The sequence below is a fragment of the Sprattus sprattus genome, assembly GCF_963457725.1.
Source record: "Sprattus sprattus genome assembly, chromosome: 11".
Classification (NCBI taxonomy): domain Eukaryota; kingdom Metazoa; phylum Chordata; class Actinopteri; order Clupeiformes; family Clupeidae; genus Sprattus; species Sprattus sprattus.
In genome coordinates, this window is record NC_137909.1 from 7,324,821 (window position 1) to 7,341,242 (window position 16,422).

At 41.7% G+C, this 16,422-nt stretch overlaps 1 protein-coding gene across 3 annotated transcripts; it reads left to right on the forward strand.

The window, feature by feature from the left end:
* Nucleotides 1–1,895: 1,895 nt before the first annotated feature.
* LOC308371963 (cGMP-dependent protein kinase 1-like) lies at nt 1,896–13,350 on the forward strand (the record flags this gene model as incomplete). Of its 3 annotated transcripts, none has more annotated exons than XM_080847034.1 (19): nt 1,896–2,091; nt 2,197–2,320; nt 2,519–2,685; nt 3,778–3,891; nt 6,275–6,380; nt 6,496–6,559; nt 7,014–7,091; nt 7,554–7,648; nt 7,958–8,023; nt 8,387–8,461; nt 8,938–9,034; nt 9,149–9,288; nt 9,639–9,728; nt 10,140–10,281; nt 12,048–12,211; nt 12,477–12,599; nt 12,707–12,769; nt 12,878–12,944; nt 13,252–13,350. In XM_080847034.1, 19 exons carry the CDS (start codon nt 1,896–1,898, stop codon nt 13,348–13,350), a joined length of 2,070 nt encoding a protein of 689 aa, XP_080703160.1. The 3 variants fall into 3 exon arrangements, with proteins under 3 accessions (XP_080703160.1, XP_080703161.1, XP_080703162.1); XM_080847035.1 differs by having other exon boundaries at nt 2,203–2,320; XM_080847036.1 differs by having other exon boundaries at nt 2,215–2,320.
* Nucleotides 13,351–16,422: the final 3,072 nt, after the last annotated feature.

Below are 16,422 nucleotides of genomic sequence, written 5' to 3' on the forward strand. Positions count from 1 at the left end.
TAGCATACATTCTTTGCCTACTGGTCTGCCACCTTATGACCAACCAAACCTCAAATGTGCAGTACACCAACAAAAACGACCATAAATACCATTAATGACAAGCATAAAAACATCCATCCGAAGAGGGAAGATGGGCACACTAAGCACGCTGACTCACTCAACAGAATAAGCAATCATATGCAAGTAATTCAACACTATTGGACTCAAATTCAGGTATAAACCCGCCAAAATAAGCGAGCGTATGTGTGGTACCAGAGTTGTCTAGGATTTGTAGAAAGGAGAAATAGTCTGTTAATTGTACATGCACATGCTCTCCCTGCCTTTGCCTACCCTGATGTTCTGCCTTTTGAATCTAAATAAGGTCTCTGTGAAGTACTGGGGAAATGAATGGAAACCAACCTGCTGGCAAGTGTCTTTGTGAACTGTAAACCATTGCCATAATTTTCAGAACTGAACAGAACTGTTGAATTTGTTGATTTTACTGATTCAGAATTATTCATTCTCTATGCAAAAGGAAATAGATTTACTCGAGAAAACCAGCTGTAATATGGAACAAGGGATGGAACCCTATTCGTACAGACACATGAGTTATCAAGATAATAGAGCAGTTCAAGGCTGGGATTATAATTTGATTATCTTTGTTTACCTGACAATTATTCTATTTGGCTAGTTTTGTGTACCCTACATACCCCGAGTCGATGTTGTAGTACGTCCAAAGGATTAGACAATAAGGCACAGTTTATTGCTCGTGGTGAATATACAATTTCTTGGAGAGGAGCCAGAGCCTATTTGCCCTATTTCATATTGGATATTTGATATTGTTTTGCAAGTGAGCGTCCTAGTTTATTTTTGTAGCACAAAGACTTAAAGTTTATGTAACACTATAAACATTGATTCCATCTTCCTACAACTTTCATACATATCGATGGACACACCTCTGGAAACCAGTGGCTCATTTGGCATTCGTTGGTCTTGAAAGGCAAATATAGCCAAAGGCCAAAAAGTAAGGTACAAAACTGGCCCCAAATGGAGGATGAATGTGAGAGCTGGTTACCCAATTTAATATTCGACTGATACCGCCTTTCTAGTTTTTTCGACGGCGTTTAGACTGAGCTCGCTGAAAACTGGAGCAAGAAAGCGAGTGACAGTGGGTAGTGACAGGTGGAGTCGTCTTGCAGCTCTTTCCTCTGTGGCGCTGCGAGAATGTGGTACAAGCTGCTGCTGGTGATAGTCTGCGAGCGACATGCATGCCCAAGCACCCAGAGCGGACGGCAAAGGAGGGTCCGTTCACTTCTTCAGTAGAAGTTTTCAACAGATAGTTTATAATCTAAAATCTTTGTTTAGTTGCACAGTTCAGTTTCGCGCGTTCCTCGTCGTCTCTCTTTTTGTCGTTGTCTAACTGAAAGCGAAGAGTGGGAGAAACGACGTCCTTGGAATTCTCGACGAACGGGCAGCAACTCAGGTAAGAGTACGACTGCTTAGTGCCATTTGCGATATTTTAATGTGCGACCCTTTACCTGCTAATGTTGCGAATTGGGCTAATGGCAGACAGGCTGTTTCTTTTACTTATCGAACGAGTTTTGAGCTTAGTGTCTGCATTTGACTTAGTTAAAGAACAGTAGCCTATGCCAGTGCTCTAATTGATGTGATTAGGTTGCAATTCTGTCAGTTTCCTTACCAATAATGATGTAGGCTACAGTTTTTTTTATTTACTGTCATTGGTCACTGTTATGTGCTAATAATCATCTAATTAAATACCACAGTGTAGCTGTATCTATTGGTTTTCTTGCTCATGATGACATCTCTCTCTCTCTCTCTCTGTATGTGTGTGTGTTTGTGTGTGTGTGTGTGTGTGTGTGTGTGTGTGTGTGTGTGTGTGTGTGTGTGTTAGGAGCATGGGGACCCTGAGAGACCTACAGTTTGCCCTGCAGATGAAGATCGAGGAGCTGAGACAGCGTGACGCTCTCATAGATGAGCTGGAGCTGGAGCTAGACACTAAGGATGACCTCATTGGGCAACTCCAGGGAGAGCTAGACCGCCACCGCTCTGCTTCCAGCCATTCATCCTCCTCGGGGCCACTAGACACCTCAGGTGAGAAGGCTTTTGATGTCATGAAAGTGACATTTTGCTGTAACGATTTCATGATATATTGCAGTGTCTGTTTTGGAGATGTATAAAAAACTCATGCCCCGACAGGTGGAGGGGTGCCCCCAGATGAGCCCCAGCGCATCAAGCGGCAGGCCATCTCTGCAGAGCCCACGGCCCTGGATCCCACTCAGCTCACCCATGTCACCCTCACCAACTACAGCAAGAGCAAAGAGTAATATCATTAGTGCACGTGAAGAGATAATTGCCCTCCATATGTACACATTAACAATATAGACCAGTTTACAAAGAAGTGACCCCATGCCATTTACTTGACACGTAATCCCACTTTATTGATGCTGAGGAGAGGATTGTTGTAGTTGCCCAACTAGAAGAAGGAGAGCCACTCATGGCTCTTTTTTTCTTCTTGCAGGTCCCGTGAGTTAATTCAAGGAGCTCTACTGGAAAACGATTTCATGAAGCACCTGGAGCAGAGCCAGATCCTCACCATCATGGACTGCATGCATCCGACGACCGTAGCCCAAGGGTGCTGTGTCATTCAGGAAGGAGACGACGGTTCCCTTGTTTATGTGCTTGAAGGTGAGTGAAAGGGAGTTGGGTGCATATTAATAATGAGGCTTGTGAATATTGCTAGCAATCAACCCATTCCCTCCCATTATAATTGGTGTCTCGTTTGCCCTCATTCCCCATGTAAACTGAATGTAGGACAATATTACCATTTTTAAATGAAGGCCAACTTTCAACAAGGGCATCTGGGACTGCATGACCCAAGATGGATTTACAGCGTAAATAGATGGTGCCGTTTTTCTCATTCCCTTTTAACAACTGCTAGTATCAGCAAATGTCATTTATTTAAGTAGCATCAGCTTGTTTGCTGGAGACAAACAAAAAACTCAATCAGCTCTGTAGAGCTTGAACAAGTGTTATAACATTGTCTGAATTAGCATTTCTCTTTTCAAGGATATTCTTGATTGGTGCTCTGTTTAGATGTGTGGATTAGTTCTACCTCTTGCCTCATGATTGACATGTGTCTTCCTGCATGATAGACTCATTGTCATATCTGAGGGTCTTGATTAGCGTGGAGCTCAGGGCTCACCTCGCTACCTTGCTGCCTGTTTGAACATTAGTTGGGTCAAGAACAGCTGGTGTCATCTGCTCCTGACGTCTCATCTCGGTGTAATGACTAAGCCCACTTAATCCCTTTTTTGTGCTTGGTTGACAGTCACACACTTCCACTTGAAGATTCAGAATTAATGGGGTGCACTTGTGCATAAGGAATCTGACACACCGAATCTGCCCGGTTCAAACACTAATTTGTGAATGGGTATACACACCGGAGAATTCTTCTTCATGCTCTCCGCCGCAGATTCTGTGTGATATGCTTTGCCCACCCCACCATTTGTGACAGAGATGTGAAAGACAGACATGGTTCAGTCATATTCTGTTTTTTAGCTCTATTGGTTGGTGAGGAACAGACTTGCAATTAAGTATTACACAATCACCACCCACACTTGTCCATTCTGCTGCTCACATATTTCATCCCCACAGGCAGGATGCTTCACTCTAATGCTTTGGTATTGTCATGGAATATTGTTTTTGTTTTTTTGTTTGTTTGTGGGCTGTGTATTGTTTTGCATATTGTTAAGTGTTTGTGCTGTTGCCGTTTAACAGAGGGGGAGGTGGAGGTGACCAAAGGAGGCCAGAAACTGTGCACCATTGAGCCAGGGAAGGTGTTTGGGGAGCTGGCCATCCTGTACAACTGCACACGCACGGCCACAGTCACGGGTAGGAACACGGCTCCGGCCAGAACATGCTTAATCTCGTCTGCAAAGATGCATGCACAGACAATGCAATATTGGTCAGCTGTTTCGCTTGCAGCAGTAGCATGGCAACATAACATCAATGGAAACAACATACATGTATTTTCTCTTTTGCTCTCCCTCCTTCTGGCTGTCCTACAGCATATATCATCATTTCTACTCACACGTCTGCACAGACTCTCTCCCTTACGCACATTCACAGATGTACAAACACATCTTCACTCTCCACTCTGTCACCACATTTAGCAGTGCCACAGACACCATCACACTTACTGGATAATCATGTGGTGTTATGTACGATGGAGGGACATTTTCACCCGTGTTATGTTAGATGCTTTTGCCAGCCCTAATATTTCTTTGAAGGTTGAGCTCATCTCAATAATGATAAGAGTAATAAAAGAGTTCACAGTATGATCATGTGAGACCCTGGATGCTTCCAAGTCTCTTTGTAATATGGACCAGGGAGAAAGGAGCCTGTCTTCAGGGTGAAATATATGTATTGGATTTCCTGGGACATACTAATTAATATGCAACTATTCCACAACAGTCTTCTTCATAAACCAAATGATTCATGGTAAAATGTTATGTGTACATTGATTGACTGTAAATATTTAGTTAAATAATGTAATTATTTGGGGGGAGCTGTGGTGCAAGCAGCAGCATCCCTATACCATGAATGAGTCGGAATGGCCATTGGGACCCGGTTTGAGTCTGACTCGCGGTCATTTTCCAATCCCTCTCCCGATCTCTCTTCAGCTCGCTTCCTGTCTCTCTACTGTGTTATCTGATGAAAGGCATAAAAGCCGAAAAATAAATCTAATTTTTTTTTTTTTAAGAATAATGTAATAATTTGTAAACATTTTACATCTATCGACGTAAAGAATCCTACAAAAATATCTTAGCAGTCTTTCTTGCAGAAAACAAAAACAAGTTATCATATTTTTTCTTTCCATTTCAGTTTATTTCTATCTACAGTAGATGTGTCTGCCTGTCCTTTCCTCCTCTCCTTGATCTTGATAAAACCGCTCACTATCTTTTGCCGAAACATTCTTTGTCTCTCTCTTCTTCATTTTCTCTATACCATGGCCTTGTTCAGAAATGACTGCAGCTGGGCACAGGCTCCTTGAAGCTCAGGGTCAGCTGCTGGTAAGAAGGGAGAGTAGCGAGCTCTAGAGATTGAATAACCCTTTCAGTGAAACGGAAATTAAATAACTAACTCTGTTGTGCTCTGTTATCCTCACTATTTTTCTTTACTTTTCTCTGTTTGCCTCCCTCTTATTCTTTTTTTTTTTTTTTTAAATCAGTTTCAATTTATCTGACATCCTCATTGGAGCTTTGTGTGTGATTGAATTTTTCTGCCTTCAATTCAATATGAAGCTTTCCAGTAATTGTCTATTTTGGAAACCGAATAAGAACCATCTCCTGTAATCACTGTGTGCAGTAAAACTGATGCTTCTTTCCTATTGTGGCTCCCAAGAAGTACAGAGTACAGAATAACCTCATCAGTTGACTTGATGAGAGCACCCTTTTACAACACACTCCTGCCCTATAATTCTGCCTCACTGTGCTGTGTGTCTCCAGGTCACTATGGCAATTCAGCTCAAACATGTGTGCTCTCTGTTTTTGAGAGCCTTGTCCTCCTGCAAATATGTGGCAAAGTAAAAGGTCCTGAAGATCTGCCTCTTTGATCTTTTTATCTTTTGTCCATGCGAACTAGGTGGCCAAAGTAAGAGCAGAGGAAGAGGTATGAAGATGACCTCTAGCTGTGTCCCTACTTATTTCAGCGCTGGAGTACACACTTGTAGAGGAGATTTCTACAGTTTACCATGTAACCCCACCTGTGGCATTGGTTTATACGTTTCTAAACCCCGCCGGACTGCCCTCTGATTGGTTTATACGTTTCCTAAACCCAGCCCGCCTGCCATCTGATTGGTTTATACATTTCCTAAACCCAGCCCAACTGCCCTCTAATTGGTTTATACGTTTCTAAACCCAGCCCGACTGCCCTCTGAGGCCTTTGGCCCAACTGATCAATTACTTAATGTCACTTAATTTGGCCAGACAATCCACTGGTACACAAATAAAGTCATGTAGTGCATTTGAGGCCTACAAAGATAGGGAAATAGAGTTGTGGTTATCAATTTAACCATGGTTGGGTGACCTATCATGTGTGACATGAACCACAGTATGTACACCTCCTTCAACATAATGTGGGTATTTCACTGTATGGAAGATCAACATGTGACTGTGTCCGTACATGTTAACATGCTTGTTCTTTTCTTCTGTTTTTCGTTCTTTTTTACCCTTTTCTCGCTTTCTTTCTTTCTTTGCATTTTGATCCTCTCTAGCACTCACTGATATCAAGCTATGGGCCATTGACCGGCAGGGCTTCCAGACTATTATGATGAGGACAGGCCTGATGAAGCACTCACAGTACATGGAGTTCCTGCGCAGGTAGGACGGTGTGCAGTAGACCCAGACTGTCCTCCAGCTCTTCTGATATTGTCTGCTCATAGATTAACTATTTTGCCCACTTAAAGCTTAACTGTTATCCACTCTATATGTGCAGCGTGCCTTCCTTCAAGACTCTGACTGAGGATGTTTTGAGTAAAGTAGCTGATGTCCTGGAGGAGGTGGGACATTTCATATGTTGGCCATTATATGAATATATTGTATTTATTGCATTTTCGTGATAAACAGTATAAGGTCTTTTCAAAAATATTGAGACTGCCTGTATTTCCTTGGTTCCAAGTGATGCTGATGTGCAAAACTTAACACTCAACCCAACTGCTTATTCTCAGATGCAACCATCTGAATGGGCTTGTTGCCTTCCCATCTGATTTGCTTGTACTTGTGTTCCAATAAGAGACAGAGTGGCAATGTCCGTCTATGTCAGCCGGTCCTTATTTTTAAATGTATTACAAAAAGGGCAGAAAGAACACAGAATATTTCTTTGCTTAAGAGAAGGTTGAGCATAAATGGAAAGTAATGGCTGTCCTGATCTGTTTTCCTTTTACATCTGCTTTTGTGTGACCTTGCTCCGAGTGAGTCAACTCCTGAGAGCATCTCTTTCACCCTCTGCCTCAGACACACTACAGCGACGGAGATTACATCATCCGACAGGGAGCTACTGGGGATACATTCTTTATTATCAGCAATGGCCAGGTGAGAGGGGGACAGAACAGAACGGTCTGGACGTAATTTTCTTTTTCTTGGACATAGTCACATGTTATTATAGATCAATAAACTAAGCCTACATTCAGCTATGTCCCTTGCTGTGTATTGATGAAGTAGATATATCCTCAAAAGACCTCTAAAAGACTTGCTGCACCACACATATTCACAGCCAAGCGCTCTAATAGAAGGAGGCCATTTGTATTAGACTACAGCTATTGTGATGTTTAGTGTTTGTGAATGCAATGACCAAATGTTGAAAAAGACTGTTTCTAGACCACAGAATGAGTTTGCAAGAACTCTTCTGTAGATTTGGTGCAGACACAAAACAGCCATTGTGTCATGTCATGTACACTGCAAAGGGGAAAATAACGGAACTGCTTGCCAGCATCATCCATCATGCCACTGAATCAACACACACTGATCTTTTCATCCTGCTACTGCTGTTCTCAGGTGAAGGTCACCCAACAGAAAGGTCCCAGTGAGGAGGCAGTCTTCCTGACCACACTCTCCAGAGGAGACTGGTTTGGAGAACAGGCCTTGAAGGGGTAAGAGAACAATTGCAATATTTTGGATCAAAACATAAAATGCGAAACTTTCTGTCCCTCCAAATGTTTCATCTGATATTTTCACAAGGAAATACAATTAATGAAGGCAGTGGCAGGACTGGCCAGAATGACCAATGGGGTTTTTATTCAAATATATGTGGTTACCATTTTGAATAAGGAATGCCTAAACATATCAGTGGTAAATAAGAATGAAGGGTCACTGCACTGCTAAGATGATTTGTATTTTTAGCATTAGTAAAATGTTTGGATGCAGATCTGAACTTAATGTATGTTCTATATTCTTTCTAGGGAAGATGTACGCACTGCAAGCGTGACAGCTGTTGGAGATGTCACTTGTCTTGTCGTCGATAGAGAGTGAGGAAATCTAGAACATTTACATGCAAACCACAAAAGCTTAATTCCTCTGTCACTAGCATATACATATACAGTGAATACACATACACATACGCATACATATACAGTGAATACACATACACATACACGTACACGTACACGTACACATACACATACACGTACACGTACACGTACACGTACACGTACACGTACACGTACACGTACACGTACACGTACACATACGCATACATATACACATACACATACACGTACACGTACACGTACACGTACACGTACACGTACACATACACATACACATACATATACACATACACATACACATACACATATAGACATGTCCTCTGCTTTGTGTCTTTCAAACAGGTCCTTTAAACAACTGATTGGGGGACTGGAAAAAGTGGGCAATAAAGTGTATGAGAGTGATGAGGTCAAGGCAAAGTAAGTTTTCGGTCTGGTCCAAACAGAACAAGATGTTATATTGGATGTTCCAATAGCTGTTGCACTGAAAGTATCTTAAATGCGGACATGTGTTTTCCTTCAGGTTTTTCCTCAGAAAGATTTAATTAAGCCATGTCTAAATAATGAAACATTACTTGACATCTGTACTGCCACAGGCTTATGCCATGCAAGGTCATAAGAGTTCATTGAGTTCAAGATTGATTTTCGAAAAGACAAAATGGCAAATTCCTGACAGTTTGTAAATATTGGCTGGTCCAACATTTTAGGACTCACACATAGGCCACCTGATGTCTGTCTGTCTGTCTGTCTGTCTGTCTGTCTGTCTGTCTGTCTGTCTGTCTGTCTGTCTGTCTGTCTGTCTGTCTGTCTGTCTTGTTCAGGCTAATCTGTGGTTTGTAGTGTTTTTCAGCGGGAATATAAATCTGCATCAAGTTGTTTAATCTCTGTTACTGCAGGGTGGAGGCAGAGGCTGCGTTTTTCTCCGTTGTGACCCTCACTGACTTCCGTATTATTTGCACACTGGGAGTGGGTGGCTTCAGTCGTGTGGATCTGGTACAATCACATTTGATACTCATGACCTTCAATGATGTTGTATGAATTCTTGTTTTGCTGCAGAAGCTGATGTTTCTCTGAACAACCTGCCTTGTGTGTGTTGGGCTTGTGCAGGTGCAGCTTAGGAATGACACCAGTCGCTCATTTGGTATGAAGACTATGAAGAAGAGACACATCCTTGACACCAGCCAGCAGGGCCACATCCTGTCAGAGAGACGGATCATGATGGAAGCACACAGTCCTTTCATTGTCAGGTGAGTGGGGGGGGGGGGGTCTCTCCAGTCTCTACACAAGAAAACCACTGATGTTTTTGCAAGAGGTGTAGCATTGCATGAAGTTAAGGTGCAGCTAAGAGTAGAAGTTGTTTGTTTGTTTGTTTCCTTCTAAAAAATCCAAAAGAAGGGCATGTTCAAAAGGGCATGTAGGCATGTTCTAAACCACATGAACATGCCTAAGCTCCAGCAACCTATTATGGCATAATCACATTCCGTCATGTGTTTTGACAAGCCCATAGATAAATAAAAATATGTGTGTGTGTGTGTGTGTGTGTGTGTGTGTGTGTGTGTGTGTATGTGTGTGTGGTTTTCATCATTGGTTTTCACAGACTTTATCGCACCTTCAGAGACGCCAAATACCTGTACATGTTACTGGAGGCCTGTCTGGGAGGGGAGTTGTGGACACTGCTGAGAGATAGGTATACATGCGTTTGTTTCCATGGACACTGCTGAGAGATAGGTATAAGCCTGTGTTTGTTTCCATGGACACTCCTTAGAGATAGGTATAAGCATGTGTTTGTTTCCATGGACACTGCTGAGAGATAGGTATACAGTAAGCATGTGTTTGTTTCCATGGACACTGCTGAGAGATAGGTATAAGCATGTGTTTGTTTCCATGGACACTGCTGAGAGATAGGTATAAGCATGTGTTTGTTTTCATGGACACGACTGAGAGATAGGTATAAGCCGTTTTTTGTTTCCATCTCCAGTGTTTACCAATTAGCTGGAGGGCATCATTCTGCCATGCCCTCCCATTGGAGCTTGTATTATTGTTGTTGTATTGTATTACGTTCTATTCTACTGTGGATGTTGTTGTTGCTGTTGTTTAGGGGATCGTTTGATGATGGCACCACACGGTTCTACACAGCCTGTGTGGTAGAAGCTCTGGGTTTTCTTCATTGTCGAGGGATCATATACAGGGATTTGAAACCAGAAAATATTATCCTGGATAACCATGGATATGCCAAGCTGGTAAACAGACAGACCCTTTCTGGACTTTTATACATGGTTCTTCCACTGTTCAGCCAGTGCTCAGTCCTCAGTCATACTGTGCTTAACACTGGGGAATGGACACAGGCTAAACCACAGCATTGAACTCTTCAGTTTCCTCCTGGCTTGAAGTAGCAGGAGAGATTATCCCTTTCAAATGCTACTTCTGGGTAGCCTGGATACCAGACCGAACCCCGCCCACAACATTTTTGGTTTGGAAGTTCGGTCTGGCACTGCTCTGTTGGGGAGAAATGATCACAGATCCGAAACGGATCTAGCCAATCAAATTGTCAGGGCGGGCTTTATATGATGATGGACAGATGGCTTGAGTTGAATTAACGTAGATTTGAAATCGCACCAAGATGGCGGCGTCTCGGGAGCCTGTTAGTGGGAAATATTTGATGTGAATTAAGCTATCTACGTGACTTTTTTATGTCTACATTGACTCGGTTCGTTGTGTATGTGCAACACGAGTGTTGCAGAGTATTGTATGTCTTAACTGAAGCTCTCTAGACCATTATTGTTAGGTTATTGCTAACGCTTAGGCCAAAAATCCAATTGAAACACATAGTAGCTAGCTAGCCTAGCTGCTAATAAGTATAACGTGAGCATGCATATCACACAGATATTGACAGCGCATTCATTTTGAAAGAGGAACAGAGAAACGCGATTAACTCAAGCTAGAAACACCTCTTGAAGGCAGATCTGTACTCAGAAACTCAGAAAATATCTCTGGCTTTAGTGAGGCGCGTAAATCAATTTGACATTGTTGCAAAAAACCTTAGCCTGACGTTGTCATACTCATAATTCTAGTCAAAATATGAGTCTGTTACTGCACCATGTTTGTTGAAAACGAATTCAACCCAAGCACTCTTTGGTGACGTGGTTGATTGCGTTGAGGTTGATCATCTATCCATCATCGTATAAAGCCTGCCCAGACAATTTTTTGGTCTGAACAGCTTCTGGTCGGGCATAATTGCTCCTCAACTGAGCAATGCCAGACCGAACTTCCCACCCTCAAATGTTGTGGGCGGGGCCAAGTTTGTCTGGTACCCAGGCTAGAAAAACTGAGCCGAACAGACCTTGACTATATCAAAGGTTAACAAACCTTTTTTTAATGCGTAAGAAGATGCATGGAGAGGCAGTGTGTCAAAATGAACAAGACAAATGTGTATAATTATTGATACCCAGCAGATAGAGGGAAAAGCCCCTGATGAGTCATCACCACATTATGGTGTTTATATTCAAATCAGGTCTGGGAAATGTTGTATTGAAATGTGCATGGAAATAAACTATACCTATTACTGTCTAAAACAATGATGGGTGAACTGTAATCTATTCAACATAGTAGTCTTGCTTCATTTTGGTTAGCTGCTAGGCTGCGTCACACTCCTATCCAACCATGCCGATCCGGCCCTCTGACTACCTACACTCCTGGCTAATAAGCGGAACAACAACGACCCCCCATTCCATGTTTGTAGATTTTATTCAGAACGGCGAGACGGAATAAAGGCGCAAAACTCCTGCCTTAAAAGGGTATTCAGACACCCAGCATAAGTGTACAGTGTAGTGGCCGCACTATTCAGATTCTCCAAGCACATACATATTTCTCGGAAACTCTTACATTTTCAAATTTGCAGTTGCTGAATATAAATCATGAGAGAAAAATCTTGCAACATCTGTGTGGTTAATCCTACAACCCATCTACACTTTAATTTGATTAAAGCCACTGTCATACTGTACCTCAGGTCGACTTTGGCTTTGCCAAAAAAGTGGGATTCGGGAAAAAGACTTGGACTTTCTGTGGAACCCCTGAGTATGTGGCTCCTGAGATCATCTTGAACAAGGGCCACGATGCGTCTGCAGACTGCTGGTCCCTGGGCATCCTCATCTTTGAGCTCCTCAGCGGAAGGTGAGTGGCCCCATCACTTTAGCTTCACAACTTTGTTTCACTCCAAGTGATCTTAACTGATAAGCTGAAAAGAAACTTGAATTAGTTGAGCCTCAAGATGTGGAATAAGGTGGGAGATTTGTGTGAAGAATAGAGTCAAAAGATGGCTTAGCATAGAATTCAGCGCAGTGTGTTTTCACCATGTAACAGTTACGAGAGTGAAATGTTCTTCTGTGGGTCTGAGCTTGTCCTCATCTGATGTAATGTTGTCTGGCCCACTGTAAAGCCCACCTTTCTCTGGCCCGGACCCCATGAAGACGTACAACATTATCCTCAGAGGGATTGATATGGTGGAGTTTCCAAAGAAAATCACCAAAAGTGCAGCTAATTTAATAAAAAAACTCTGCAGGTATTGAAAATGAACAGACACACAGGCACCCGCACACTAATCCACACATTGAGTTGATTTGTGTAAGCTGTGTGAGTAAACTGTATTTTTGTATCCTTCCTTGGCAGAGATAATCCATCAGAGAGGCTTGGGAATCAAAAGAACGGGGCGAAGGACATTCAAAAGCACAAGTATGAAGACCTGCTGACCAGTTTATCAAAGAATCTTAAGCATGCCGATCAAAAAACGCTTTTACACGTAGTCTAAATTCACTAATTATAAATCTGATGATTTTCCAGATGGTTTGAAGGCTTCAACTGGGATGGTATCCGCAAAGGCACCCTTACTGCCCCCTTTGTACCCACTGTAAGACATGGTTACACAACATCAGTGCACTTCACTGCATTCATGTGCTTGAACGGAAGTATGCCTGGAGTAAAACCAGGGTGTCAGGAATGTGTTTCATCACATTACATAACTGAACACATTGAGTTGGCATGATTCCACATGGTTTGTGTATCTTGTTTGTTTTGTGGAAAATGTTTGTCAATTTATTCCCAACAACCCAGTATTGTCAGTTATGCTGTGATTATGTTGTATGTGTCTTGTACATTTTGTTGATTATTTATTGTAAATGTAACACACCCTGTGTTGTACCGTCACTCCCTCACAGGTTGATGGCCCTCTGGACACCAGTAACTTTGACTGTTTCCCAGATGACCAAGAGGACCCTCCACCTGATGAGGAGTCTGGCTGGGATTTGGAATTCTGAATGAACTGAAGCAGGGTGTGTAATGGCTGGAACAGCGCTCAGACATTCAGACTCATCGTCTCTGAACAACACGCTGACAACACATGCTTGTGCATTCACACACAGTTATGTAAAGATAAGTGTATCAGAAGGGCAAGGCTGTTTGGTCATGGAATGTTTAATACAGCTGCTATTCAGTATGGTCACTTTGATTCCGTGGACTGTACTGAAAGAGCAATCGTGTGGCTGGGTAGAGGGAACAAATGTTTCCATGTGTTGTTTCAGGTGAAATGTTTGTGATAGTGATAGTTGGTGTCGAATACTGTTTAACAGTGTTGTACATACCTCGGCTAGACAGGTTCACCGTTCAGGCTTTGCTTACAATTTTCTATTTGGTTTCCAAACCCTATAGGTGTAATGGCTTTTGATAGAACTGGCAGAATAGGATGGTCTTAACGACAATTTCAGCATGAAGACAGCGGCTGTATACAGTTACAGGTTATGACAGCAACTAAGATAACCGGCTTATAGTCCATCTGGTTTATTTTATTTCTCACACTTTATGCCTTACAACAAATAAAACTGACAGTATAAGTTATATGGTGCTATATCTAGCGTTATACCTTGGGTGTATGTCATTACCAGGGCATAGGGGTACATACATGTACATAGCTAATTAAGTGGTAATAGTTTTTGAATTAGTAATAGTCCAGAACTGTTTGCTTATGTGTGCTGCTACTCAAGTGTAGGGTTGTAAGAAAATATTGATACAGTTGAGTTTCGCAATATTATGTTTTGTGATACTGTATTGATTTTCAAACACTGTATCGGTTTTTAATTAATAGTTTACATGCAAAATTTCTTAGCAGACAGTGGTTCATTTTGTGCTTAAACCCCAAACCAGTAGATAGCAGTATACCTTCAGCCATTCTACCCTTCCACTTTTTTTGACTGATATAGGCCAATGTTTTTACCTTTGCTCAGATTGCACAAAAAGTAATGATATTGGATGTTACAGAGCCTGTGATAAATGCAAATGCAGGTCCCACTGGTCTGATTGCATAAAAACATTTTTACTCAGAATGTAAGCATATGGTGGTGTGTTCTTTACACTATGACAGTTTACTGTATCACCTTACTTGCAGTATCGCAATATTTATTGCAATATATTGAATCTTAACCCAGTGTCATGGTACATATCATATAGCCATACTCAGCCCTACCCAAGCGGTGTCAGTGTGGTTTACTTAACCTCAGGAATGACATATGGAAAGCTGTTACTTTCTCTGTTAAGGTAAAGACCACAGGAATGGAACAAATGTGTGTTTCACATTCAGCAAAGGATAAGCAGCTCTGTGCCATGATTGTAAAGCCAAAGAATCACGCCCTGTATGTCTGGTTCAGAGCAGTTGAAATCATTGGATTGGATTAATGGCTATTAAACTTTATGTTGCCTGTTAACAAAATTGTCCATAACCCTGTTCATGTGTACCATCATATCCAACTAACGAGTATATCGGTTTATAAGGCGTCTTATTAAAGGAAAACAAGGTACTGATTTTATACACAAAGATTTTATATATCATACATCATATAGACACAAATCTGAAAATATTTCCATGCAGATGTCTTGACTGGTATGTCTGATATGTCTGACACAAATGCCACCACAACATGATTACATTTATAATATATACAAAGTAATCATTTGCACACAACATGTTGGCAAGGTTTTGCAGAACAAAAAGAGGAAAACACCTGAACATATGCAGCATGCATTTCACTCTGCTTCTGCTCAGTCTACAAAGTACACATTTAACACTCAATATTCACTTTTGTGCAGTGCTCAACAGGAGACAGCAGTCCATACAATAATTTTAAGTACACTCAGAGACGTAAAGTACAGCAGTTACACAGGAATGTATAGATGTATTACAATGAAGCAATTCTCCTCAAACTGACTGTAGTCCACCTATACACTTATTAAAGTGATTAACGTACCACCATGACATGAATTTAGAATATATGTACCAAATTGTAGAGGGTAATCCAGAAGGAATGTAGTCAATGGTCCCTCCTAGGCAGCACCAAGACCCTGGGATTATTAAGTGATTATTTGTCTAAGTATAGTATAGTAAAGGATAACTTTGAATGGCAGTGTAAGACTACAACTAAAGGGAAGAAATAGTAGCTTTACCTCTGCCCGCAGAGAGAAGCATGGAGGATCCCTACCTTACTGATACAGTGTATCACAGGTGAGGCTGGACAGGCTGGACAAATACCACAGTTTTGGGAATTTTACTCAGATTTGATGCCCCTCTATTCTTCACTGTAGATGAGAATGTCAGCGAGTGTCATTTCGTCACTGAAAAATGATCTGAGTAAAAATACATTATGAAAAATAACAATACCTCTATTAGATTTATTAGACCTCTGCTATCAAAGCGTAAAGCAACATGTGTTGCCACTGCTTCCACTGTTCAGAAACTGACAACTCATAAAGGTTTTCTACATGCAAACAATATTGTACAAGGCTGAGTGTTTCTGTCCATGCCGTTTTCAAGAAGGGTGTTTTTGTGGGTAAGCGCCACTTACAAATTCATTGTTGCACCTTTCAGTATTCAGATCCATGGGTATGTCTGTTTTTCCACTCTCAGTTGTATAGGGCGGGGATTGGCTTGAAAATCAATCATTATACTAGGCTACTTCTGTTACATGAGAGCTTAGATGAGTTTCATGAAAGGAATATCAATGCTGTAAGGTATAACACATAATCCCTAATCTCATTTGAAATACCAAGGATGAGATGCAGCAATGTTCTCGGAATTCAAATTGAATTCTTAAAAGGGCAAGAGTAAGGTCAAACTGACCCTCCCCTAATAAAACTCACACATCTCATCTGGCAGACAAGCATTTCAGTATGAATTGCAGAAGACATCGACTGGGCCTTTAGAGAAGAGCTGTGGTAGATAAACAGCACTTTACATGGGGCTCTGGGACAGAAGATGGCAGTGCCTGGACTGCATGCACTTACATCCCCTCCCGTCTTTGTCACTGCTCAGAATGGTAGCTGGTAGCAACTACAGCAGGAGT